General features: G+C 39.6%; 1 protein-coding gene across 1 annotated transcript in view; it reads left to right on the top strand.

Annotated features, from left to right (window-relative positions):
* The window catches only part of DNAH5 (dynein axonemal heavy chain 5), a 236,785-nt gene that overhangs the window by 102,514 nt on the left and 106,826 nt on the right, over positions 1-27,445 (top strand). Inside the window, exons 26-39 of the mRNA XM_064479570.1 lie at positions 783-845; positions 1,150-1,388; positions 2,292-2,532; positions 4,635-4,834; positions 7,449-7,602; positions 9,119-9,282; positions 12,879-13,035; positions 16,500-16,712; positions 17,440-17,664; positions 19,065-19,237; positions 23,226-23,404; positions 23,778-23,965; positions 24,301-24,495; positions 26,626-26,760. Of these exons, the coding sequence (XP_064335640.1) occupies positions 783-845; positions 1,150-1,388; positions 2,292-2,532; positions 4,635-4,834; positions 7,449-7,602; positions 9,119-9,282; positions 12,879-13,035; positions 16,500-16,712; positions 17,440-17,664; positions 19,065-19,237; positions 23,226-23,404; positions 23,778-23,965; positions 24,301-24,495; positions 26,626-26,760 (2,526 nt within the window). The remainder of the gene's footprint in view (positions 1-782; positions 846-1,149; positions 1,389-2,291; positions 2,533-4,634; positions 4,835-7,448; positions 7,603-9,118; positions 9,283-12,878; positions 13,036-16,499; positions 16,713-17,439; positions 17,665-19,064; positions 19,238-23,225; positions 23,405-23,777; positions 23,966-24,300; positions 24,496-26,625; positions 26,761-27,445) is intronic.

The raw sequence follows: 27,445 nt of genomic DNA, 5'->3' as shown, positions 1-27,445 counted from the left end.
TGTGTGGACAAATACTGTTCGCATAGGGTTGTAGTGATCGTCCTTCCCAGAGCACCCATTAGTTCAGAAAATACTTAGAACTGCCCTTGGTGCTGAAAATGCAAAAGTGGACAAGCCAGATGGAGTCCATAATTTAATCATACATAAATAAGTTTCAGTGCAGAATCTTCTACACGGAATATGTTGTGTAAGGACACCATTTCCAGCCAATTATAATGTTTTACAGAAAGGAAATATGTAGCCTGTAGGGTAAAATTTGTGTATATTAACTAGTAGCACACAAACCACAAAGTGAATGAAGTTAGGAGACTGGATTCATGCACCAACTTCACGGATAAAGAAGCACAGAAATCCAGATATCTAAGATGGTCTATTGTAGGAAAACCTGATTGGAATGTTAATATTACAGGGCACTTTACAAAAAGATTAGAGTGGTGAACTCTGTGAGGTATCTGGCATTAGTGTTTTAGGTCAAAACCAGACATTGTGTGTGCTTCCTACAGAATAGTTATTGACCCTTCTTTGCCTGTGTCACCTAACATGTTTAATTTTCAAAATTTCTTGACATATGGAAGTTGTGGCATTAACTTGGCTTTTTTTGGCCTTGAAAATATTTTCAAATGAATCACTTTCCTGAGTCCTTTTTTATAAATAAAAAACTAAGTTTCCTATCATGTACTTAGTACATGAGAACTAAGTTTGATATCCAAATACTTTGAACTCATGAAATTTGTATGCAAACACTTCATTTATTTTCTGTTTATTTTAACGTGTTGTTTCAGAATGGGCCAATGGCAAGCGGCTTGAAACCCCAGGAAGCCAGTGATAGGCTTATCATGTTCCAGGTGACCTTTTTAGTTTTTCTGACCTTCCATACAATCAAAACCTTAATGTATTTTAAACACATACATTTTTCCCCTTAATATAGAGAAGCCCATTGTGGAATATAGTATGTAGTTACATTAAAAAATATGATTTGGTATGGTTATAATTAGAATTGGTTTCTATGTAATTAAATATACTCATTTAGTGTTCTTACTTACATGTGCTCAGAGATCATGCATCATTTGCCAATCTTTTTTTTTTTCATTTGTATGTTTATTCATGTGTGAATCATTTCTGATGAGTTTTCACTTGTATTTTTATTAGAATCAGTTTGATAATATCTATCGGAAATACCTCACCTATACTGGGGGAGAGGAGCTTTTTGGCTTGCCAGTTACGCAGTATCCCCAGCTTCTCGAAATCAAGAAGCAACTAAATCTTCTACAGAAAATATACACTCTGTACAACAGCGTCATAGAAACTGTAGATAGCTATCACGATATCCTTTGGTCAGAAGTGAATATTGAAAAAATCAACAGTGAACTTTTAGAGTTCCAGAACAGGTGAGAAATTAAGTGTTTAGTATGCCCAGAGCTCTTGAACCTCAAATGCTTTCCTCTTTAATAGGCTGTGAAGTTCTTTTTTCACTCGGATGGTTCAAAAGCACAACGTGCTGCATTGCTCTTGTCCGTTGACATCACCCTTGTCAAACACTATTTATTAATTACCCCTGTGTGTGCCTGGTGAGACAAGCACATCCTTTAAACCTGGATGAATCTTGTCATGGGCTTTTCTGCAGCTTAGAGGGAGCTGATCTCTATTTATATTACAGTTACCAAACATTTGAAGTTTATGTTAGATGATTTCCCGGAATAAAAGCAAGAACCCTGTGATTTTTCTACATCTTTTAAGTGTTGAACCCAAAGAAAATGGAGGGTCATTTGTTGTGTTTTTCAGTTGACAGCCTAGTACACTGTGCTGTGCTGTGTACTTAGTAGGGTCTCAATATGTGTTTGTAGAATTGAGTTGAATTGGCAAGTACCCCTATGCTTTCAAATAATGCCTTTTATGTAGTTAATTTTTATGAGGGAATTGAAAAAAAAATCATTCCTGATTGGAAGGAGTAATGTTCTATAATGCAAAAGTATATTACAAACAACTATTCTCTGAGTCATGAGATTTACAAAAGTGACAGGTATTCAAAGCGACTATTTTTGATAGATGTGCAAACAGTCAGTCTTGGACTGCAGACATCCGGGCTTATAGTCAAATGATCTTTCGTATTGGCTTTTCTTCTTTTTTTTTTTTTTATTGAAGTACAGTTAGTTACAATGTGTCAATTTCTGGTGCAGCACAATGTCCTAGTCATGCATAAACATACGTATATTCATTTTCATATTCTTTTCTATTAAAGGTTATTGCAAGGTATTGAACATAGTTCCCTGCATATTGGCTTTTCTTTGCAGATGTAGGAAGCTACCCCGGGCCTTGAAGGACTGGCAGGCTTTTTTGGATTTGAAGAAGACCATTGATGACTTCAGCGAGTGCTGCCCATTGCTGGAGCACATGGCCAGTAAGGCCATGATGGAGAGGCACTGGAAAAGGATAGCTGCTCTCACTGGGCACAGTTTAGATGTGGGGAATGAAACTTTTAAGTTAAGAAATATTGTGGAGGCACCGCTTCTGAAATACAAAGAGGAAATAGAGGTACACTGATGGAGGGTACAATGTGGTGGGAAATTAGAAGGTTCCGTGGGATGTATTTGATAGTATTCCTACATTATGGACTGTTGGAGCAGTCAATCATGCTAGGACAACTAAAACTCCTTTCCTGACATTTAGCTATTAATTCCTTCAACAATGTTTAGGAGACAGGTTCTGTGTTAAGTGCTGGGGATATAAGAATGCATTCCTGCATTCATAGATCATTAACTTGTATAATTAAATAATTATACAAATAAAGGTAGAGTTACAAGCTGCGGTAAATGCCACTGACCACTGAAGTGGAAGTATGCTGCTCCATGAGGGCCTCTGATAATGGGGCTGGACCTGTCTAGGAGTCAGGGGAGAGCAATGAAGGTTAGGGAGGCTGGGGTGTGTGTGCATGACTGCTGGGTGAAGATGGTGTGCTTGTGTGGAGAGGTGATGAGGGGCTTGGAAAGTACAAAGAAGACAATGTCAGGCAGATGGAACAACATGTGTGAAGGGTCCTGAGGTGTGTTTGGGGCACCAGAAGGCCAGGGTGGCTGAGGCATGGAGAGCGGGGAGAAAGGAGACAGCTAAGGATGGGGAGACGGAGTGGGGCTAGAACGTGCCATTGATTTCAGTCTTTGGAGCAGTAGGAGGCCATCTGGGAGATGCATTTTGAGCAGGGGATGACATGGTATTTGCATTTTGTGATGATCACTCAGGTCGCTGTGAGGAGGAAGGACTGGAGGAGGCCATGGGGCAATGCTGGGAAGACCAATTGGGAGGTTATACAAATATCCCAGGCAAGAGATAATGATGGTCAGATGAGGTGGCAGGAAGCGAAGCTGGAGAGGGGAGAAAAGATTGATGAGACAGGAGGAAAACTGGGTAGACTTTGACGATGGAGAGAACATGGTAGAGAAATGGGGGGGAGCTAAGGATGAACTCCAGCTTTGTTGCTGAGAGATCTAGGTGGATGATGGTGCTTGTCACTGAGACAGGGAATATTGGAAGGGAATCAGGTGGAATGACAAGGTGCAAAGACTATGAGCTTGATTTAGGGCATGAGTTTGATATTTCACAGACTGTGTCTGGGGTTCCCTTGATGCATTCAAGCAGAGAAGCCCAGTAGGCAGATGAATGTGGATCTATTCAGAGAGGCAGTGCAGAGCGAGACAAGAAGAGGGCAAGGAAGGGTTTGACGAATGGTCCAGGAGAAGATAAGGCTGCAGAGAAGACAGAGAAAGTGATCAGAGAGCTGGGAAGAAGTCAGGTTTCTGTTAATTCCCTCCTCTCATACTGCATTGATTTGACTTTAGAGTTAAATCAGAGACACGTTAAATTTTGTCTTTGATTAAAGCTTCAAAATTTAAAAGACTATTGCATATCTTTTTTAATCTTAATTTTTATAGAGATATAATTTATATTTAACATTATGTAACTTTAAGATCTGCAGCATATTATTTGATACATTTATATGGCAACATAATCACCATTGTAGCATTGGCTAGCAACTCTATCTCATTTATCATTTCTTTTAGTGGTGGGAACAATTGAGATCCAGTCTGTTAGCAAATTTAACATTTATAATATAGTTTTCAATCTATAATCACTGTAGCATAGATTAGAACTCTAGAACTTATTTATCTATTAGTTGCGAATGGGTATAACATCTCTCCCATTGCCCCACCCCCAGCCCCTGATAACTACCATTCCACTTTCTGTTTTTTTCAAGGTTTTTTTTTTTTTTTTTTTAGAGATTCCACATTCAAGGGCTGTCATATAGTATTTGTCTTTGTCTGACTTACTTCACCCAATGTACTTAAGGTCCATCCATGCTGTCACAAGTAGCAGGATTTCTTTTTTTTTCACGGCCAAATAATATTTCACTGTTGTGCTATCTTTTCTGTCATCTTTCTTTCTGGACTAGTTTGGTGGGAAATTTTACAAATTAGGGTAAATCTATATCTACATAGACGCCATTTATTATATTGCAGTTTAGGTCAAGAAATATAAGTGTATTTAGAGACATATAAAGCAAAAGATAGGACCTCTGCTGATCAAGACTATTCAAGAAGCATGTGTGCCTTTCATGTGATAAAATGATGAAATTTTAATAGGACATCTGTATCAGTGCGGTGAAAGAGAGAGACATTGAGCAAAAGCTGAAGCAAGTGATTAATGAATGGGACCACAAAACATTCACGTTTGGCAGCTTTAAAACCCGCGGAGAGCTCCTCTTGCGAGGAGACAGTACGTCGGAAATCATCGCCAGCATGGAGGACAGCTTGATGTTACTGGGCTCCCTACTGAGCAACAGGTAGGGAAACCATCCATCTTTTCCCTGAGATTTGAGAACCATACTAACAAACACTTCAAGGGAAATTGATCAAAAATTGCAACAATGCCCCTTGTACAATTTATTCAGCATTAAAAGTACTTGTTTTAATTTTAGCCTTTGGCACAGCACGGATAAAACTGTTTCTATTTAATTATCCTCTACTTGTGGGATGTGTCTGGGACCATCAGTTGGACGAAATAATGCAACATGTAATTAACGACTTGCATCTCACAGAACATTTCAGCTTCACTTCTGACAAGCCTCACTGCACAGCTGACAGCTCAACAGGCTCTAGATTCCAGGGGGAAAATTATTCTGAATTTTAGAATAATTATGCCACTTGGAAAACCTTTTTGCCAACATCTGTGGACTAGACACTCTCAGTTGGGTACATACTTTAATGTGATGACAGATTAAGATAGAAAATGAATTTCATTCATAAACAGAAGTAAAACAGCACAGACTAATGCCAGCCTAACGTTTCCATTTGACAGTAACAGCAGAGCCATCATGCTTTGGACATGCGAGCCAGAGACTCATAAACTTAGATTTCCTTGGTTCAATGCTTCCTTTTGCTTTTTCTGAAATAATTTTTTGTTCACCAGGATTTTCTCGAGTAAATGGTAATGGTGTAAAACGTGGATATCATTGAGATATGAATTTTTGTACTATCCTATCTTTAAAATGTCACTCTATCCTCTGTGAATTTGTGTATCAATCATTTTAACATAGGAAGTAATAACCACCTAAGACTGTTTTGATAAAAATTCGTCTACTTTACTTGATACACCTAAGTGTTTGAAATGAGTAATATAGACTATAAAATTAGATCTTAGAGAGTTAGACCACTGCTAACCGTGAGTCTGAACTACTTAGGATTTGGTGAGTTTTAATAAATTTGGTTGTTCTTCACACCCAGTCAGAATTAAGGACAGGTGGAAGATAACATATCCTATGGAGGCAGAAAAAGTACATGTATAAATTAAGTAAACATCACCTGTGTTAGGGATGGGGAAACTTTCCTTGCCAATGGCATCGGATCCACAGAGTTGTATGAGGAACACGTATTCAACACAAATTTATGGAACACCTACTATGCGCCAGGTGGTCTTCTAGGCGCTGTGGATAGAAGAGTGAATAAAACAAAGATCTCTGTTGCAATGGACCTATATTCTTGTGAAAAGCATAAACAAAAAACCCCAGAAAGATGTGTAGATTATTAAAAGAACCTGGTTAACAATTAAGAATATGGAAATTAAAATTTTACTCATTAATACGACTAATATTTGTGATGACTTCAAGTCCATATTATGTTGGCCTGGAGAGATTAATAAAGGGAGAAGAAAGAGAAGAAGAAAACAATGGAAGGCAGTATCATTGTTTAGGATTAAGGTCGTCTGCAGGTAGCAGAAGCACCACATTCAACATTGCTTCAGCAAAACTGAAGTTGATGTCTTTCTCAAGTTAAAGAAGTCCCGAGATCGATGGTTCAGGTCGGAGTGTGGACTCCACCACGTCCCTGGGGACCCACGCTCTGTCTGGCTCACTCTTCTGTCTTGTCCAGGTGTAGCCCTTCTCCTTCCTTCTACCCCTTACATCCAATGGTGCCGCTCACTTCTCATCTGGAAGAGTGGTTTTCAGCCTTGGCTACACAATAGAAACCCCTAGGGAATCTAAAAAAAATCTCAACGCCCGGGCCCCATCCCAGACTGACTGAATCAGAGTTCCTGGGGGTGGGATCTAGACAGGCCTTGGTAGTTTTTAATATTTATCAGATAGTTAGAATGTGCAGCTAAGCCTGAGGACAATTGATGTGGAAATTAACCCTGCAACTGCAGATCGCTGCAAAGGAGGTTGTGAAATTCAGTATTTTAACCAGGCAGCTGTGAATCAAGGTAGAAATGGGGTGCTCTCTCTAAAGGAGGAGAAAAAGACATTAGGGGACCATTGTCAGTTTCTGCCTCAAGAAGAAAAAGGGAAGGTAGATTAACTGGGAGAGAGGCAGAAAAGTGGCCATCAGGGTAAACGTGTGTACACGCAGAAACCCTCACACATGCTTATACACACAGACGTGGGTGGACAGGAGCGGATGGGAAGTTGGAAAGAGGCCCAGAAGAGGGGAAGCTGCAGGGAGAGTCCAGATAGTATCATATTTGAAAATTGAATTAGTTATTGGGTCCCTGCCAACAGCTCTGTAACTGCTCCATATCACATGAGAAACCGGAGGCTGTCCGGAATAAGCACAGAAGCTCAGCAGAGAAAATGTTTTACTCGTGGCCGCAGCAACGATGACCAGAGTGATCCTATTCCAGCAGCTGGGTGGAGTCCAGGGTGATCCCTGAACTCCTTAGATGATACGTCTCCCGCCTCCCTGTGCTCTGGGTCAAAAGGGAAAAAGTTGGTACAATATCCAGTATGTGGTGATGAATTAATCACTTGGTAGCATCATTTTAAAAGCCAGTGGCATAAGCATAGTTGTAAAGAAATAGGTCAAAATTAGGATTAAAAAAAAAAACAAACCTCTTTAGTTGGAAAACACCAATAAAAACAAAACACCCCAAAAATCAAATTCTGAACATATTTCTCATTTTAGGTACAATACGCCATTCAAAGCCCAGATTCAAAAGTGGGTGCATCACCTTTCCAACTCAACAGACATCATCGAGAACTGGATGATGGTGCAAAACTTGTGGATTTACTTAGAAGCCGTCTTTGTGGGAGGAGACATTGCCAAGCAGCTTCCCAAGGTTTTAGAATTTTTTTTTTATGATTTCATTAGATTTTGAACTTAAAGAATTAGCTAACAACTCATAATTCCTTAAAAAATGCAGTTATATTTTAACCTTTATTTCAGCTACCCTCTCCCCAATCTTTTTGTTTTTGTTGTTGAATTTCTCTTCAGAGAGAGAGAGAGAGAGTAATTGTGGAAAAGAAGGGGCGTGCAAATGACAGTAAGAATGCTCCCAAACCGGGAAGTTTTATAGGTAATGGGGGGGTTAAAAAAAACAACAACAAAGAATGAATGCCTGCATAGTTGATACGCTTCTTCAGATAATTTGAAGGTGGAATTTGGAACAGGGTGGAATTACAGACTAGTTATCTTGACAATGGTAGGATAATTTGTTCTACCACTGACAGTTTAAAATAACTCACGCTATACAATGTACTCAATTATATCTGTACTGTAAAATTGAGGGGTGGAAATCTGCGGGGCAGAACTCCCAAACAAAAAGGGCTTCTTCTCAAGATGTTGAGTGTGTTTTTTCTCATCAAACTGTAATCATCTCACTAGGTACTAGTGTATTTTGAGATTAAAAAAATTTTTTTTTTTTTTGCCAAATCTCAACAATTCTTATCCAATTACCTTAAATTGTTCGCAAAATTATAACGTTTTAGCAATATATTTGAGTTTTAGAAACACAGTTATGTTGAGTGTTCGCTTCGTTTACGTTTCCTAGCTTTCTTTTAGGTTAGTTTTAAATTTAATTATAAGGGACAGATCTGTTAGCTGATTTATTTTTTTAGCTACCAGTGAATTGTATCCAGACATTCAAATTTTAAGTATTTATTTTTGCTTTTATATTTTGGCCTGTTTTTCTTTTTGATGGGCGAGGAAGCATCTCAAGTTGGACTTAATAATGGAAACTTTCACATACACTGTTGAGGGAGCTGGGTGAAGTTTCTTGCTCTCATGTTTGATGGTATGTGCTTGTTGGTAAAATGCACATCACCTTCTTTCTTAAGGAAGAAAATAAACTTTATTCCTACTCTTTCAACATAATCTGTGCATTTTCCATTTTTCATACAAAATCAATTTTTAAAAATTTCAGAATATTAAGGTCATCCTGTAATTAATTTTGTACCTTATTTTCAAATGTTTGTTTTCTAAATACACAAACAATTCAATGTTCTATGCAGAAAACTTGAAAAACACAAGATTCACTGCATTTGGCCATTAACTGCTGGAAACAACTGGGAGGGTCCTTTCCTCCCAAATGGGCTTGTCTTGTATTATTAGTCTTAACTGTTTTTAGTTAACAAAATGGGGTATCAAGTTTGAGCTAAAGAGTCTTGCTTAAGAAAAGGGGGTGCTATGGTACAAAAGGCCAGAGGAGAGCTGGACTAGAACACATGTGACATTTCAGGCATGTGTAGCTGGGTATCCAGACTGGTCAGAAGCCTGGCCTCAGTGGGAGGTTTGTGAGGCGCTCTGTCCTTGAGATCACCAACGTGTCGAAGTGTGCTTTGCTCTTGTTCTTACAGGAAGCCAAGCGCTTTTCCAATATAGATAAATCTTGGGTGAAGATCATGACTCGAGCGCATGAGACGCCCAACGTGGTTCAGTGTTGCATTGGCGATGAGACCATGGGGCAGCTGTTACCGCACTTGCTGGACCAGTTGGAGATCTGCCAGAAATCCCTAACTGGGTGAGTTCGCTGGCTCTGTGAAGGCTCTTAGTTGCCTAGAGATGAAAGGGATCAGAGAGACTAGACAGGATTAACCAAACTGGTTTTCTTTTTCTAAGACTTAATTCATGTCGAATGTTGTGGCATAGATAAAGCTGATAGTTTGGAGACTTATAGTCTCTCCAAGTTACTGGATTTTCCCTGATGCTGGAATTATAGGACTTATGGCTTCTTCCATCACTGGGACAACATCTTGTGAATATTCTCATACAGTCCTTGTTTTTAAAATTAATATGCCGATCTTTCTGATAAACATCTGAAGAACCAAACTATTCCATTACTATTCAACCAAGAACAATATGAATAGTGTATAGTGTACACAAGAAGTCAAGATTATACAAAAATGAGAGCCTGAGCTGATATCCATCAACACACACACACACGTGCACTTACATATATGGATGAATTCCAAGAATGATAATGAATTTTCTCCCTCTTTCGCTAATCAAAATAAAATCATGAAGTAGAAATATGTTAAATAGTAATGTTATAAAAACCAGTTACCTACACATACTTTTATTTCCTTTTTATTTTTTTAAATTGAGGTATAATTGACACATAATATTAGTTTCAGATGTAAAACGTAGTAATTTTATATTTGTATATATTGCAAAGTGATCACCACAGTAAGTCTAGTTAACATTCATCATCCTGCAGAGTTACACATTTCTTTTCTTGTGATGAGAACTTTTAAGATCACCTCTGTTAGCAGCTTTCAAATGTGCAATACAGTATAATTAACATAGCCACCCTGCTGTACATTGTATCCCCATGTCTTAACTGTTTTATAACTGGAATCCACATGCTTTTGAATATCTCCCCTTCTGTTAATCTCCTTAGAATAGTCAGTGTCTATGGAGAAATTTTGGGTGAACTAGTGATTATTGTATTGGTCAGGGTTCTCTAGAAATTAGAACCAATAGGACGCACACACACACACACACACACACACATGCGCACATGTGTGCACACACACGCACACACGAGGAGAGAAATGGAGAGAGATGTGATTGTGGAGGCTGGCAAGTCAAATCCCAGGGTAGGCTGACAGCCTAGAGACCCAGGAAGAGTCGAGGCTGCTTCAGCTGAAGCCCTGAGGCCGCCTCCTGGCAGAATTCCCTCTTCCTCTGCTGGTTGGGCAAGGCCCACCCACATTATGTAGGGTAATCTGCTTCACTCAAAGTCTACTGATTTAAATGTTAAACTCATCCAAAAAAATCTTCATAGAAACATCTAGGACAGTGGCTACATAACTGGGTGTCATGGTGTCATCAAACCTACACCTAAAATAAGCCATCACAGTTATCTGTAGTGCTGGGTGGGAGTAGCGTCAGGGATGAAAACCCTGCTGTGGGGGCGAGCGTAGCGCAGCAGCAGTGTGCGTGCTTCCCACGTGGGAGGTCCTGGGTTCGATCCTCAGTCCTGCTATTACATAAACAAATAAAATAAAAGGAAGATTTTTAAAAAACTGCACTGAGATGCACACTTATGAAGTGTCATATACTATGAGCATTTAACTCAGACTAAATGATCATGTTGCCTTGGCTGACTCTGGGTGGCCTGTCCCCATCCAGATGTCCCCCTGTCCTCAGTACCTATAATAGTACCCATAACACTGCCTGTGAACAGGCAGCTGTCCTGTGCACTGAAGAATTGAGGCCGCCTATGCTGGACTGTGCTCATAGTCACGGGTGGGGGTTAAAACACTGGGCACTTTGGGAAGATCTCTGTGAAGGAAATAGAGAAGTTGCTTAAACTTGAACCAAAAAAAAAAAAAAAATAGTGACAAAGCTGAAACTAGAAGAAACACCTGTGTGATAACATGAAAATAATAGGGTTTACTTATTTATGCTTGGCTGACCAAAGAACCCTTAGAAATGGCTGCTGAAAAATAAAGTGTTGAGAAAAGTAAGGTCAAAGGAAAATAAGGGCTAATAAACGAAGATGGTAAATTTGGCTTAGAGCAAAGCTGGGAATAGACCCCAGGCTCAAAGACCAAAGTTCCTCCCTAGGGACCAGAGCAGTGAGAGGTGTACGATTAGGTACAACATTCACAGGAAAATAAAAGGTCCCAGTTGCTCAGGAAAACAGTATATTTTTGTTTTAAAGTGATACCATGGGGGAAATTCTGTTGTGCGTCCTCTTAAAAGGGAGGACGGGGAAGAATCCTCACATGCTTTCTTGTCACAGTGAGTCGGTGAGCCTGTCCCGTAAAACGGCCGGATCCAGGGAACTGGGGGAGCGGAATGACTGCATCCGCCTCAAAAAACCCTTGACTAATATCGTTTTCATATTCAAGTTGATGGAAAATATGGGGCAGTGCAAATGAGGGAGATTTAACCCTGAAAAGTGTCTAGAGGAAAGACAGTCTGCACTGCTGGTTAAGGACAAGTCCACAGGCTTCGGCGTTCAGTTGCGGGGAGGTGACAAAGTTGACATGCTTTCAGGAAAGCTGAAGAGCCAACAAGACCATCCTTCAAGGATGTCTGTCCCAGTGCATACGAAGGCAGGTTCAGTAGTAGCTGGAGGCAGGGCCACAGTTTTCTGTAGAAAATACTTGAAACTTTAACTGACAAGCCTATTCTGAAACTTTCCCTTGAAAAAAATTGTCCTAAGCAGGCATTATGAAACACTATGATCACAGCTAAATAAAATATCAGTGGAGCATCCTTTAAATGTCTACTTAAAAACAGAACAATTGCAAAGAGATTTTCCAACATAAATTTTTAGAAAAATTAGACGATCTGGTATTATGATTTAATTTATAAAGTTGTTGAATCAAGTCAAGTAAATGTTGAAGGATATTTGATACAAGAGAGATTTCAAAGAGAAATTGTAGTTAAAACTGCATTAATTACTTCAAGACGGGCTAGACACTGAAGACACAGAGGTATAGATCTGAGAATGACAGAAAAATAGATCCATGACTTAAGGAATCACCATAAAATAAAGCAAATATAGAAACAAAAGTGCAGTGAAAGCCGGGCGATGAGAGAGGAACATTCATTCACTTGGTTTCCGTTACTCCTGGAGGTGGAGAGCAGTGCCAGGGCCCTTCCATGTAGCTCATTTGTAGCTGGAATTTCGCTTCTGCTTCAGTGATGGGATCATTGGATTCTTTTAAGATACAATTCCAAGAATGAGATGCAGCCTTTAGCTGATATAGCACTGTGCTTTTCAACAAAATAAAAACAAAACCAAAAAAACCTCCCTGTGTGTAATTTTTCTTGTCCTCTACAAAAAAAGTATAAAAATTTCCAGATTAAGTCAAATGTATACATTACACTTGTGAAAAGTGAAGCAATTTTATCAATTCTGGGGGAAAATATGTCTCCCCATCAGAATATGGAATGCTACTTGGTCAAATGAGTTGCAAAAACAAAACAAAACAGAACAAAAGAAAACAAAAAAACCCAGAACAAAACGAAAACATTGAGGAGTGTGCAGGAAAATTAGATTGTCTCAAAATCTTTCCCCCTTTTGTCATCCAGATTAATTTATTCCTAGAAAAGCCTGGTTTGTGTGTTTATGAAGTCTGTCTTTTCCTCCCCACTTAGATACTTGGAGAAAAAACGACTTTGCTTTCCTCGGTTCTTCTTTGTCTCAGACCCTACCCTTCTGGAGATCCTGGGGCAGGCATCGGACACCCACGCTATACAAGCCCATCTGCTGAATGTGTTTGACAACATTAAAACCGTCAAGTTTCACGAAAAGGTTTGCCTGATTCTCATTATTGGCCAGCAATGACCATATCATGGAATCTCAGCTGTCTTCATTAAGTAGCTCTCCAATAGTGTTTACAAAGAATTACGTTTCTGTCCATTAACTATCAGCCAGTGACTTGAGAAAAAAACACCAACAACTTTGGGGCCCAATTTGCCTTCAGGATTATGTCATTTCTTAACATTCAGCGTGTAGATTTGAATAACAAACAGTTTAAATATGATTAGGAATGCGTCATATGTGGCATTCATGGCTTTACATGCCAAATTAATTGCTTAGAAATTCAACAAAGCAAAGAAACTAATTGCTCATCAGACAGTGCCTTGACTCAACAGAATTGCCGCAGTGACTTGACTGTTCTGATCAGGCTTCAGACGTTTTTCGGCATGATGGTCTTCCATGTTTTTCATCATTCTCCATTGAAAACGTTTTCTTTTCGTTTTTTAAAACACTCCCAACAATTTTCTAGAGTCACGAAAGAACTTGTATAGAACCCAAAAGAGGTCATTGCATGTGAGGGAGACTATATTCGCACAGCTGCCAGAAGATTTTGTCTAACCCCTTCAGCCCAGTTTCCCTACAAAAGTGACCCTTCCTGTTGGATAACAGATCGAGTTCCTCTTTAGTGCTTCGTACAAACCTCAGTATCATTTATTTATTCATCCTAGAATGCAATTTGCGTCTGTTGAGCAAATACCCTGGACTGGATGTTGTGCTTAACAGTGAGAACGTACCATCCTCAGGGAACTCGTGCTCTGGTGGAGTCTACAGAGTGCAATTCATGCGGTGGTAGAGCTGGTTCATTGGAAGCCATTAAAAGCCCCTTGCTGTGCGTCAGGCATGATGCCAGTCCTAGGGTTTCAAGGACGACTATGGCATAACCCATACTGATGTCATTTTTATGCAGTACAACATTCAAGAGAAATTTAGCAATTAAAATGTTGATATTTTTGGCTTGCTGTGCTTGTGTTGCACACAAGGAACATGGGAGTGCCCATTAGGGAGCCCTGGCCTGGGTGTAAAGGGTGTAAGAGAGGGCTTCCTGCAGGAGAATACAGTGTTTGCACTTATGTTCTGAAGGCGAGTGGAATGTGACCAGGCAGGTGGGGAAAGGACACGTGGTCTGGCCAGAGGAAGGGCAGGTGCAAGGGTCCGGAGGTGTGGCAGCCTAGGATGCCGGAAGGGTGGGTTTGTGAGGGAGTGTATTACTTTCCTAGGGCTTCGGTGGATTAAAACAACAGAAATCTATTCTCTCACAGTTCTAGAGGCTAGACGTCCGAACTTAAGGTGTTGGCAGGGCTGGTTCCTACTGGAGGCTCCAAGGATGAATCTGCTCGGTGCCTCTCTCCTTGTTCCTGGTGGTAGTCAGCCATCCTTGGTGCTCCTTGGCTTATAGACACCTCACTTCCATCCCTGCCTTTGTTTTCACATGGCATTCTCCCTGGGTGTCTGTGTCTCTGGGTCTCAATTTCCTTCTTCTTCAAAGGACACCTGTCATTGGATGAGGGTCCACCCTCATCCAGGATGACCTCATCATAACTTGATTACATCTGCAAACACTCTATTTCCACAGGTTTTGGTGCTGAGGACTTGAACATATATTTTTGGAGGACACATTTAAACCGCGACACAGGGTGATGGGCAAAGGGAAAAGGAGGCATGGACCAAATTCCAAAAGGCCAAGTCCATCACACTCAGGCACATACTTCCTCATGAACATGACAAAAGGCATAGGGGGTTTTAAGCAGCGCAGTGACCTGATTTGTGTTTCAGAAGGATCCTCTGGCTCAGTGTAGGAGGTGGAATAGAATGGAGCAAGGAAACCAGTGTCAGAAGTGATTGCAAAGTCAGCATGGAAAAGGCTGAGCTGACACAAGAAAGCCCTGATGAGGAGGGTGGGTGAAGAGGAAGACAGGATAGATTGAATGGTAAAAATCAATGTTTTTTGTAGATCTACTGGATGTGTGGGTTGCAAGAGGAGACTGAATGACCCAGGAAGTTCTTCCTGATGGTTTGCTTAAATCCTTCTGCTTTAGCATCAGGACTTCCTGGTCCTGGAGTGAAGCTTCTCCCCACCTCATTGTACACTGAAGATAGTTTGAACTTCCTCATTTTTAGCTTCTGTCCATAGCAATTACTTCTTAAAAATAAATAGCTTGCTTGTTCTTGTTTTGTTCTTGTTCCTGTTATAGGATTTCTACAACCAGGGGCAGATCCTGATTTTGTGGGTTCTAAATCTTATACAATTATAAATATAGGTTTATATTCAGGGTTTGTGTAAGCGAGGGTCCTTGAAGCCTAAGGCTCATTAGCTTCTTCGTAGATCACTTCTGTGGACAACTAAGGAGGATTTCATTAATACAGACTAAGTCCGAGCCCGAGGGAACACCATTCCACTGATGAAAGAACAAAACCAACAACAAACATTTGTATTTATTTTATGGTTTGCATCACAGCCTTCCCTTGGTATCTGTTGGGAGGATTTGTTCCGGGACCCCAGCAGATACCAAAATCCACGGATGCTTCAGTCCCTTATATAAAACGTTACAGTATTTATGTATAACATACCCTCGGTCTCTAGATTACTTATAATACCTAATATAATGTAAATGCTGTGTAAATAGTTGCCAGCATGTGGCAAATTCAAGTTTTGCTTTTTGGAACTTTTGGAATTTTTTTTTCCCAAATATTGTCCATCTGCTGTTGGTTGAATCTGTGGATTCGGAACCCGTGGATACAGAGGGCCAACTGTGTTTCAATTGGCATGAGTAGCCTGTGAGATGCGTAGGGAAATAGGGACTAAGGAAGTAGGGCAGACATGATTTTTAATGACTGATTAGAGGCAAGAAATTTAGTCTCAGTGGTGTGCTTTCCAATATTGCATGGTCGGTGAATAGCAGGGCACTGTTTGAACTGTATTTTGGAACTCCAGATACTCCAAATGTTCTCATTATGCCATGGAAATTAAAGTGAAATGACCAGACTAGGAGCTGCGTTTGAACTAGAAAACATGATGCGCAACCAAGGGCTCCTGTAAAGAGCACAATGTTTAGTATCAGATTGGAATTACCTTGTAAGATGTTCGCATTGATCTACTGACCAGGCCTTTGCTGCTGTCAGCTGAGAAGCTTGTGGGGGGAATGACAGGCTCTTAGAGAAGTCATCTGGGGACACTTCAGACATTTTTTTGATCATCACATGTCTATCAAATATTTCTTATAGAAAACAAGTTTATCCTCTCTCAAATATAGACTATTTGCAATTGATTTAGTATTCCCTTTTCGATTTCATGGATAGCTTAAAAATGTTTTGGAATTGATTTTGTATCATACTTTGCCTTTTATTTTGTATTATGTAGCTTAATTTTCTACGGAAAGGATAACATTGCCAGGAGGGCAATGGAGGAATTTATTCTTTATAAAAATATAGCTTTTTTATTTGGGTTTTCAACACAGATCTATGATCGCATTCTGTCAATTTCCTCTCGAGAGGGTGAGACGATTGAATTGGATAAACCCGTGATAGCAGAGGGCAATGTGGAAGTTTGGCTTAATTCTCTATTGGAGGAATCTCAGTCCTCATTACATCTTGTGATTCGCCAAGCAGCTGCAAATATTCGGGAAACAGGTTTCCAACTGATCGAATTTCTTTCTTCCTTCCCTGCTCAGGTCAGTGTATTGAAATTGGGAAGTATGTTTTACAGGATAGCCATTATAGACTACAGGCATTGTCTATTGCAAACTACGCAACTGCCTATAATTTAACTCTGGAACAAGATTAAGATTTCCATGAGGATTTGTTAAACATAAATAAGCTTAAAGATTTTAATTATTTGATGTGGTATATTATATATGTGTATAGTTTCAAATATATGTATTTGTGCTGTAGAGATATTTGATAGATTTCCTTTAACTTAAAATAATTTTTTCTTACTGAATCTCTTTAGTATATAAATCCTAAAAACGTACTGAATGTATGCTTTACCAGAAAAATGAGAAATCTATTTCAGCATTAAAGTACAGAAAATATTTCTTAGTCATGTGCTCAATAGAGATTTTGTGGGCATCTGCTAAGTGTTAACCCCGTGTTAGTTTGGGGAAAGCAGGTTTAAGACATATTCTTTCCCTGCCAGTGCTTAAACTCTGTCTAGGGAGAGATAGGACTTAAAATGAAAAAAGAAAAATTGTAGACACATCATGAGGCTGTACATATTTAATTGTCAGGTAAATGATATGAATGGAGTTTCCACAGGTTTCAAAATAACGTACCAAGATGATGCAATCAAGGATGGCTTTACATTTGCATAATAATCACAACTGATCACGATATTGTAATTTCTATTTAAATGTCTTCATATGCCATACGCACTCAGAAATCCTTTTTTATTTCCATAAGGTTGGATTATTAGGAATTCAAATGATATGGACACGGGATTCAGAAGAGGCCCTCAAAAATGCCAAGTTTGATAAAAAAATCATGCAGGAAACCAATCAGTCTTTCCTGGTGCTACTGAACACGCTGATAGACATGACAACAAAGGATCTGAGTTCCATGGAGCGAGTTAAATACGAGACTTTGATTACTATTCATGTGCACCAAAGAGATATCTTTGATGACCTGGTAAATGCTTTACAAACGCTGTGGCGTATACAGAAAAGCAAATACTAGAACCTGTCTGTGTTTACCCACTGGAAATAGTTGGAAAGAATTCAAAAGAAAAGGTCGAATTCAGGCGAAGAATCATCTTCATGATGAGAGATTGTCAGATTTTCCTTTAGACGAGATTTCAGTTATATTCCAATGATCTCTGCTAAGGTGTTATGGAGGCATTAGACTTCATTTTAAAATTCTTTATGTGATCATTTTTTAATGCTGAAATGTCACGGAGCACCCTGAAAAGGTTGCGTTTGTCTTGTGCTCCTTTTGGTTATTAAACTTGAAGACTGTTAGTTTCGAGCTACAGAAATAATAAGTAATGTTGCTGGTAGAGCTACTTAGCACTTCCTTTAAGGCTTTTTATAAATCACATCTTTAACAAGTTTTGCTACATTTCATGTCATTGATTGCAAATGGCCTTTCCTAATATAGTTTGTGACATTCAGGTGTCATGCAGATCTTCGCCTTTAAAGAAAGAACAGGGATGGGAAAGAGAGTTTAGTAGCTGTAGAAAATAGGAAATGTGGAAAGAAATGAAATGTGTCCTCTACTCTAAAATACAACATTAGATAAGAGGCATGAAGCTCTTATTTTCATAATAATTTTCTGGATTGTGTCTCACCCCATTATGTAAAAAAAGATTATGAAAAATTGGTTCTGATGTAACAGAAATAAAGGCAGCAAATTCAAGCTGTTATGTGCTAATCTCCTCTCTTAAGAATTAAGCACACCGTTTGCCTCTTTGAGAAATAAAGGGCTCAGGGTAATTTTAGATTTCTTATTATTGGTCAAGGAAAAACGATTAAAGTGGCTTAAAATTTTGGTTAAAAAAATTCAAACGAAAGCATTACTGGACAATAACCTGCCATTTAGATGTTAGAAATTCTGGCCTGCTACAAGTCCTTGGAAGAATAATGGATGGATTGGAAAAAACCCAACAATGCACTTTGTTATAATCATAAGAGATGCCTTTCCCCCCCACCCCCAATGAGATTGTTTATTTCTATCTTTGTAAGCCCAAACATGTTTTTCATAGATTGTATTTCATGGGTAGCACTGTGATATTGGGCATTTGAGGATGAAATTTAAGAAATGAACATCTTACTATTAAAGATCATGCTATTTAAATTGGGGGGGGGCAATTATGGGTTTCTCTTGAATTTTCCTTTTCCCACATCTTTGAAAGGATCTTTTTTGCTGATCAGTAAATGAGCGAGTTGGATGACGAGGCAGTTGGCATCTCCGAACTAGTTGTGTTGTCTTTGAGTTCTACTTGCTTCACATCACGACCTACCTGAATGCTAGCGTGTGTGGCTAATAAGTGGTTCTCACCTCAGTTTTCACACCTGCCTTTTGCATTTCAGTGTCGCATGCACATCAAGAGCCCTGCAGACTTTGAGTGGCTGAAGCAGTGCAGGTTTTATTTTAACGAAGATGCTGACAAGATGATGATCCACATCACAGATGTGCCGTTCATCTACCAGAACGAATTTTTAGGCTGCACCGACAGGCTTGTCATAACTCCCCTCACAGACAGGTGATGGAAGGATTCTGTGATTCTGCAACCTCTCTCTCCCTCACCCCAACATTTTCATTCTTTCCAGGCGCTCAGGGGATTTTGACTTACGGCCTCTTTAGGGTTTATAGCTTTTTTATATTAAAGTCTTTGAAAGTCAGTATTTTTAGGTTTACACATGTATCTTCACATGGGGTTTAGGAGGTGACTGAAGCGGACTCTGCTTCCTTTGCCTTCGGCCTCAGGGAGCGTAGGTTTACATGACCCCAGTGGGCACCAGATGGGGTAAGAGGGAATATGAACCACCACGTGTCAGTGGGTACAAGTCACCATGGGCTCTGAGGGCTGCTTTAGGGGACTGTGGCACCTGTTGTGATTACAGAGACAATTAAGATGGCTTTTTAGCAGGAAAGAAACTGAGTATGAATACTGGTGAAAAGTGGTGGAGAGGACATGGCCCTGAACACCTGGAGTTCTTCGTGGTACCCTCTGCCTGTTATTTACCAAGTGTGTTAGCTAGCACCCCTGCGGCTTCTCCGGTCTCAGTTTCTTCATCTCCAAGGGTCCTTCCATGACCAATTCTGTAATTCACTTAGTCCAACTTGAACTTTGTGGCATCAGCCAACTGTATATGTGCTGTTCAGGGATGCTTTGAGTGCTTATTTTGGACAAAATGGCTGAACGTTACAATCCGTTTTTGGTGTAAATAGAAACTGAAGCTGAATATTACTCGTTTTCACAGAATGAACCTCTGGGCTATTAGTGAGGTAGGGAGGGACCCAGCACCGGGCCTGGCACTGAGTGAGTGTTAGTCATCATTAGTATTGTTAATGTGACTATTGTTTTTCTTTTTTTGTTTAGGATTTCTTTTTTCCTGAAGTGTAGTTAATTTACAGTATTGTGTTAGTTTCTGGTATGCAGCAAAGTGATTCATTTTTTTTCAGATTATATTCCATTATAGGTTATTATAAGATACTGAATATAATCCCCTGTGCTAGCAGTAAATCCTTGTTGCTTATCTATTTTATGTATAGTAGTGTGTATTTGTTAATCCCAAACTCCTACTTTGTCCCTCCCTCTCTCTCCTCTTTGGTAACCATAAGTTTGTTTTCTATGTCTGTGTGTCTGGTTCTGTTTTGCAGATAGATTCATTTGTATAATTTTTTAGATTCCACATATAAGTGATATGTTTGTCTTTCTCTGTCTAACTTGTTTCGCTTAGTGTGATATTTTCCAGGTCCATCCGTGTTGCTGCAAATGGCAGTATTTTATTCTTTTTTATGGCTGAGGAATATTCCAGTGTGTGTGTGTGTGTGTGTGTCTATCACATCTTCTTAAACAAATCATCTGTTGATGGGCACCTGGGTTGTTTCCACGTCTTGGATATTGTAAATAGTACTGCTATGAATATTTGGTTGCATGTATCCTTTTGAATTAGAGTTTTCCTCTTTTCTGGATATATGCGCAAGAGTGGGTTTGCTGGATCATACAGTAGCTTTATGTTTAGTTTTCTAAGTAAAGTCCATACTGTTCTCCATAGTGGCTGCACCAATTTACATTCCTACCCACAATGTAGAAGGGTTCCCTTTTCTCCACAGTCTCTCCAGCATTCATTATTTGTAGACTTTTTAATGATGACCATTCTCACCAGTGTGAGGTGATCCCTCATCGTGGTTTTGATTTGCCCTTTTCTAATAATTAGTGGCGTTGCACACCTTTTCATGTCCCTTTCGGCCATCTATATGTTTTCTTTGGAACAGTGGCTGTTTAGGTCTTCTGCCCATTTTTGGATTGGGTTGTTTGCTTTTTCAATATTGAGTTCATCACTGATAACACATTCCTTACCAACCTTTCCTTTCATTTCTCCTTAAGCATGTCCTGTAATCAAAGAGTCTGTAACTAAACCAAGCTCTCAACAAAGAAAAATACCTTCCTGAAAAATACCTACCATTATTGTCTTGGCGAGTTTTTCAGCGTTTTGGACTCAATGTTGTTTAAGGTTAAGAACGGAAAGCGTTTCTGGTTTCTGTGCCGTGAAACGCATCCAGAGTACTGTGAATACTTAACAGTAACACTGCATGTTAATGAGTCCTCAGTCACGGGGTTGTTCATTGTTCATTTGGTGCCGTGATCACATTCTGCATCTCTGAGTCTGGTAGCTACTGGGACAGGAGGAAGCAGACAAGAGTGTATGGCTGGACAAGCACAAGCCATTTATTCAACAAATATTCATAAAGCACATGGTGCCTGGGGGTTAGGCAAGTAGCTGGGGGTGCAAGTGTGAATTAGAGTTTGTTCCTGACAGCAGAGACCTTATGGCTGTTAGTGGGGAGGCAGGAAGCTGTAATAGAGCTGTGAAAAGGCCATAAAACCACATAAAAGTTCAAAGCCATCCATGAATGATGACATTTTTGAAAGCAGCAAAGAGACTGGAAAGGGAAGTGGAGAAGGGAGGGAGTGAGATACACATACATGTAGAAGGCTCTGGGGAGAGTCATGTCAACATGTACATGAAGATGCTCTGGCAGATCCAGGCTTGTCTCTGAAAGGCCAAGTCCTAGAGGGTGTGGGTACAGCAGAGCAGTTGGACTGAAGCCCCACCCATTGGAGAAAGTGAACGATGTCACCTGGCATGGCTGCCCATCTTTTACGTAAATAGTATCATTTCTTTATGGCAACTTAACAACTTGCTACTTCGTCAGTTTAAATGCAAACCCAAATGATCTCAGTTACAGAGATGGTTTGCAAGACAGAGCACCTGGGTGGCCAGAGTTCTTGGAGATTTAGCCCTTATCCTGAGAGTGTGGACATCTCCTAGATCTGGGCAACATGAGGACTTGGCGGCCCAATAGGCTGGCTCAAGTCTCAGCTGTCTCCCCGTGATTCTGAGAAAAAGTATCCCGTCTCTATGAGCCTCTCTCCTCATCTGTAAAATGAGGACAGTGACAGTAGCTTCCCTGCAGGGTTCGGTGGGGCTGAAGTGAGATATGTAGGTGGCGCTCCTATAGCATCATGTTAGCTGCTGTTACACAGACTGCTCTGCAAGGGGTGATAAAAGTTCAAGAGATAAGACCTGTGTTAAAAGGCAGAATCAAAGTGAGCTCAGGTGTCCTTCTGAGTTTACACTCACAGCATCTTTGGATCCAGGCTCTGTGTGCCTTCAGGGCTGAGTCATTTACTTGCCTTTTTTAGGAATCTGGATCCAATAAAATTGAGACCCTGGGGGCTTCCAGTGGGTGTGCTTGCTCCTCGTTCCCACCTTTCATGCTGGACAGCAGCTTTATTTTCTTTAAAAAAATTGCAAGTCCAGATGAATGCTTTAGAGTTTGGCCATAAGAAAGTCCTACCCCTTTTATAGCACTGGGTGATGCTGGAAAACTGAATAATTCATCAGCAAGTGATCATTTAATTATTTTCTTTCACAGGCATTCTTGCATTCTCTCACCAGAATCTTTTATTTGCTAATATCGTATTGTAATATACAGTAGAATTTATTGGCAGGTAAAGCAGATGCTCGGAGAAATAGATTTAAGGTGTGATTATTTAGCAATTTAAATCTCATGTGATCATTGTTGCCAAGTTCATCAAATTATCAACTCTTAGATTCAAAAGGGGATTGATCTACTTTAACTGTCTCCAATCTGTTTCCTAGAATACTATTCTTTAGATGTTGGTAGATTTTTGTGAAGAAGTTGCCAAATAAGTTTTGGAAGTGCTAGGTACTCTTTTTCATCCTTGGACATTGTCAGTATGCATTATCATAAAAAATTTTTAACCTTTTAAAGAATTTTAAAACTTACTTGACCATAGACCAGCCCCTCCTTTACCTCAACACATGTTAATATAAGGATAAGTGCATTTTAGAATGAAATTTTGGACATGTTGCATAGGGACAATGGCCAGGATCTTCCGTTTTTTAATTTCATGCGAGTTTCATTTCACTGTGATGTCTTAGAAGGGTCTTCCAGATGCGAGTGGGATGGTTCTAGTGATTTCTCTATCCCTCAAGGTGTTATATCACATTGGCTCAAGCTCTGGGGATGAGCATGGGGGGAGCACCTGCTGGACCTGCAGGAACAGGCAAAACAGAGACCACCAAAGATATGGGACGATGTCTTGGGAAATATGTTGTGGTTTTCAATTGTTCGGACCAGATGGATTTCCGAGGACTTGGACGGATTTTTAAAGGTGAGGGTTATATTTTTTATTTGATGAGAAATTTAAGCTAAGGTGAACTACCTTGCTGAGATTTATTTTTCAATGTTTTAGTGTCATTTTCCAACTTTGTAAAACTTTTTGGAAAACCTGAATCTTACCAGCGTTGTGTGGGTCAAATGTCAACATCACTTGCCTTTGTAACGTTCCTAATTTATCACTGCAGATTGAGTTATTGTGTCACGTTGTGTGTTATTTTGGGGATGTTTTATGTATGATCTATTTGTTCAACCTTATTTTTGAACAAACTTATCTCTGGCTTGTCTTGGCAGCTGCATGATGCTCTTTTCCTTGGTTTTCCAAAATTATATACTAATTGGATTTTCTGTTTAATTTCCCTTCTAAGGACTGGCACAGTCTGGATCCTGGGGCTGTTTTGATGAATTTAACCGCATCGACCTACCAGTTCTCTCCGTTGCAGCCCAGCAGATTTCCATCATTCTGACATGTAAAAAGGAGCGTAAAAAGTCTTTTATTTTTACTGATGGGGATAATGTGACTATGAACCCTGAATTTGGACTTTTTCTGACCATGGTAAGGAACCACAAGAAGAGCTACGGAACTTCAACCTTCTTATCACAGTTTTCCTGCATCTCCCTGGTCATGTGTCACTTATTTTCTATGAATGGAAATTGGGATTGTAATTTTCACTCCTGCTTGAAAGCCTTCAGTGTTAAGTAAAGCTCATATCAGCAACTCATAATCTAGTCTCTCCACTTAAAAGGAGGGTGAGGTACATGAATGAATTTCCCGGTTGTCATTCCAGATTTGCTGTCTGTGCCTAACAAATCTTTTAATATCATGTTGATGTGTTGCGCTTGTTCCCTGGTGACGGTATCATTCATCCTTGGGTTTTCTTTTCTGTACAGAATCCTGGCTACGCTGGGCGACAGGAACTCCCTGAAAACTTGAAGATTAACTTCCGCTCCGTGGCCATGATGGTCCCTGACCGACAGATTATCATAAGGGTGAAGCTGGCTAGTTGTGGCTTCATTGACAACATCATTTTGGCCAGGAAGTTTTTCACGCTCTACAAGCTGTGTGAGGAGCAGCTTTCTAAGCAGGTGTGATGTTCTGAAGGTCCCTATGTGCGTAGGCATGTTTGAATGTTCTATTCAGTGGAATTTTCTCATTTAAAAAATTGCAGACAGGGCTTATTGGCAGACTACTTACTTCATTTGATACAGAGTAGAAAGTAATACTACACAAATAATTTTAATACATTGTTTTATTAAGTACATTTGAAGAAATTAATATTTACGGCATAGAAATGAAGCAAATACTATCTGAACCAACAAAAAGTCAAAGAATTATGGATATTGATAGTTGCTCTTTATTCCACCTGCACATTAACGTGATATGTTTTATGTTTCTTCATGGTTTTGAGGAGCCTCTCCATCCAAACGTCTTTGAATCTAGGTTATTTTAGCTTCTACCCATGGGTTCAACTAAATTATATTTGCACTCAAAACCTCCTTGGTTTCTTCTGCCCATTGCAGCCTTCACCCACTCATTGTTCTCTTTTCTACGCTGTTTCGTGTATGTAGAGAAATCCCCCACACCACTGACTTCTGCCCTCTTCTCTAATTCACTTCTGCTTCCTTTGCCCCTCCTGCCCTTGTTCACAAGGTCATCGTCAAATGAAATGAGTCCATGTGTACAATACTATTGGCCCCATGCTGATCCCTCGGGGAACATTCTGTGAATCTCACTTTGTGCCCGCAGATTTAACGGAGTCTAACTCTGATAGGTTTTCCATGATTAATTCCACCAGCCAGCCCTTTCAAGTTATTGTTACTCGTATGCAATTTTGCTCATATTTTTATTTTATTACCATGATTAGAACTTAAACTCCTGGAAGGCAGAAACTCAATCTGAATATTTTTGTGTGTTGTATCCTCCAAATGATTAGCTTTAAGTGAGGCACACTGCTCCTAATTATCTTAGCAGATAATGTTTTTTTCTTATGGGTTTATTTTTTACAATGGTAAAAAATATGTAACATTAAATTTATCATCTTAACCATTTTTAAGTGTACAAGTGTACAGTTCAGTAGTGTCAAGTATATTCACGTTTTTGTGAAGCAGACCTCCGTAACTTTTTCCATTTTGTACAACTGAAACACTATACTCATTAAACAACAGCTCCTGCCTTTCCCTTCCCTCTGCCCCTGGTAACCACTATTCTGCTTTCTGTTTGTATGTATTTGACTACTTTCAGTCCCTCAGATAAGTGGAACCATACAGTATTTGTCTTTTGTGACTGGCCTATTTAACTCAGCATAATGTCCTCAAGTTTCATTCACGGTGTAGCTTGTGACAAGATTTGCTTCCTTTTTCTGGTTGAGTAACATTCCCATTTACGCACATGCTGCATTTTGTTTATCCATTCATCCGCTGATGGGCATTTGGACTGCTTCTGCCTCTTGGCTGTTGTGAATAGTGTTGCCATGAACATGAGTGTGCAAATTATCTTTTTGAGACTCTGCTTTCAGTGCTTTTGGACATAACCCCTGAAGTGGGAGGGCTGGGTCACATGGCAGCTCTATTTTAAAATTTTTGAGGAATTTCCAGGGATACTGTTTCCTATAGCGGTTGGATAATTGGTTTTTAATTATTCACTTTATATGTGCTGAAATCGGGCATGATTGAGCTTTTATAAATATATATCAAGGGAATAACAAAGCTGGGGGTGGGGTTGACATTCTGATTTGTCCTTATTCTCCCCTGACCCTGGGCGATCGTGGAATGTAGCTACTTTTCTTTCTCCTCAATTCCCCTGCCTTTTAACCTTATGTGATGGTCGTGAGTGAGGTCAGAGCTTAATACTGTTCGGAGTTTTAGCTTTCAAGATACGAGGATATTTTCCTATGGATGATTGATCAAGAAGAGGCTCAGGGGGACATGTATACTCCAAGAGGAAATTTGTTCCTTCCTCCCTGTCAAACTCTGTCTAGTAGTTCTGATCTCAGGACTTAAATTAATGATGGTTCAGGAGCGGACTCTTGGGTGTTCTCCATTTGCTCAAAAAAATCTATTGATAAAAATGTTTATTGCTCTGCCCACTGTACAAGTTTTCTAAAGGAAAGTCAGGGTTTATTCATTATTGCAAATGGGTCTTCTGCCAAATCTGTACCATTTTCATGGGTAAGTTAATATTAGAAAATAAACCCCAGTGTTCCTCTTACTCTTCAGGTACATTATGACTTCGGTCTGCGTAACATTCTGTCAGTTCTGCGAACACTGGGAGCAGCAAAAAGAGCCAGCCCCACGGATACAGAATCCACAGTTGTCATGCGTGTACTACGAGACATGAATCTTTCTAAACTGGTAAGAGTCACAGATGGAACTGTTCCGCCCACTTAAATATTAGTTGAACTAACTGAGCGCAAAAGAGATTTAGAAATATTTATTTAAAATGCTCGCTTAAATTCTTAATCATCAGATAAAGCGCCGGAGAACACAAGTTTAAATTAATCCTTTTTTCAGAAGTACTTTTTGTGGTGACTCACATTTAGCCTAACATATGCCTATTCTGATAGAATTGAAACGGATTTTCAAAAATCGCCATGTTACGTTTCCAAATACCTTGAATCATTTTTGTGTTTTAGAGCAAAAATCTCGCCTTCTTTAAAGCAGATCTTGGCAGGAAATTATATGTAAATTTGACAAGTGTGTAATCATTTCACACTCTGATTTCACGGTAGAGACTGACAATCAATTGTCCAGTATCAGTGGATCTACATATGGGGTGACGGGGTGATACATTTTTATTTCAGTATAAAAACAGAAACCAAGTTCTAACTCATAAGTTTGCCACTGTATCTCATTTGAAAAAGTCTTTAAGTTAAAATTCTAATTTAAATGAGAAATTCTAGGTTATATAATAACTCCCCAAACTGGTTATTTGATGGAAAATATCTCAGGTAGGCAGTATTTTCTTTCCTTCTATTCCACTCCCCACCCCCCCATCTTCTTCCTCCTTCCCTTCCTCCTTTTTAAAACTAATTTTTGA

The sequence above is a fragment of the Camelus dromedarius genome, chromosome 3 (genome assembly GCF_036321535.1).
Source record: "Camelus dromedarius isolate mCamDro1 chromosome 3, mCamDro1.pat, whole genome shotgun sequence".
Taxonomy (NCBI): Eukaryota; Metazoa; Chordata; class Mammalia; order Artiodactyla; family Camelidae; genus Camelus; species Camelus dromedarius.
This window is presented reverse-complemented; position numbering and strand designations above follow the sequence as displayed.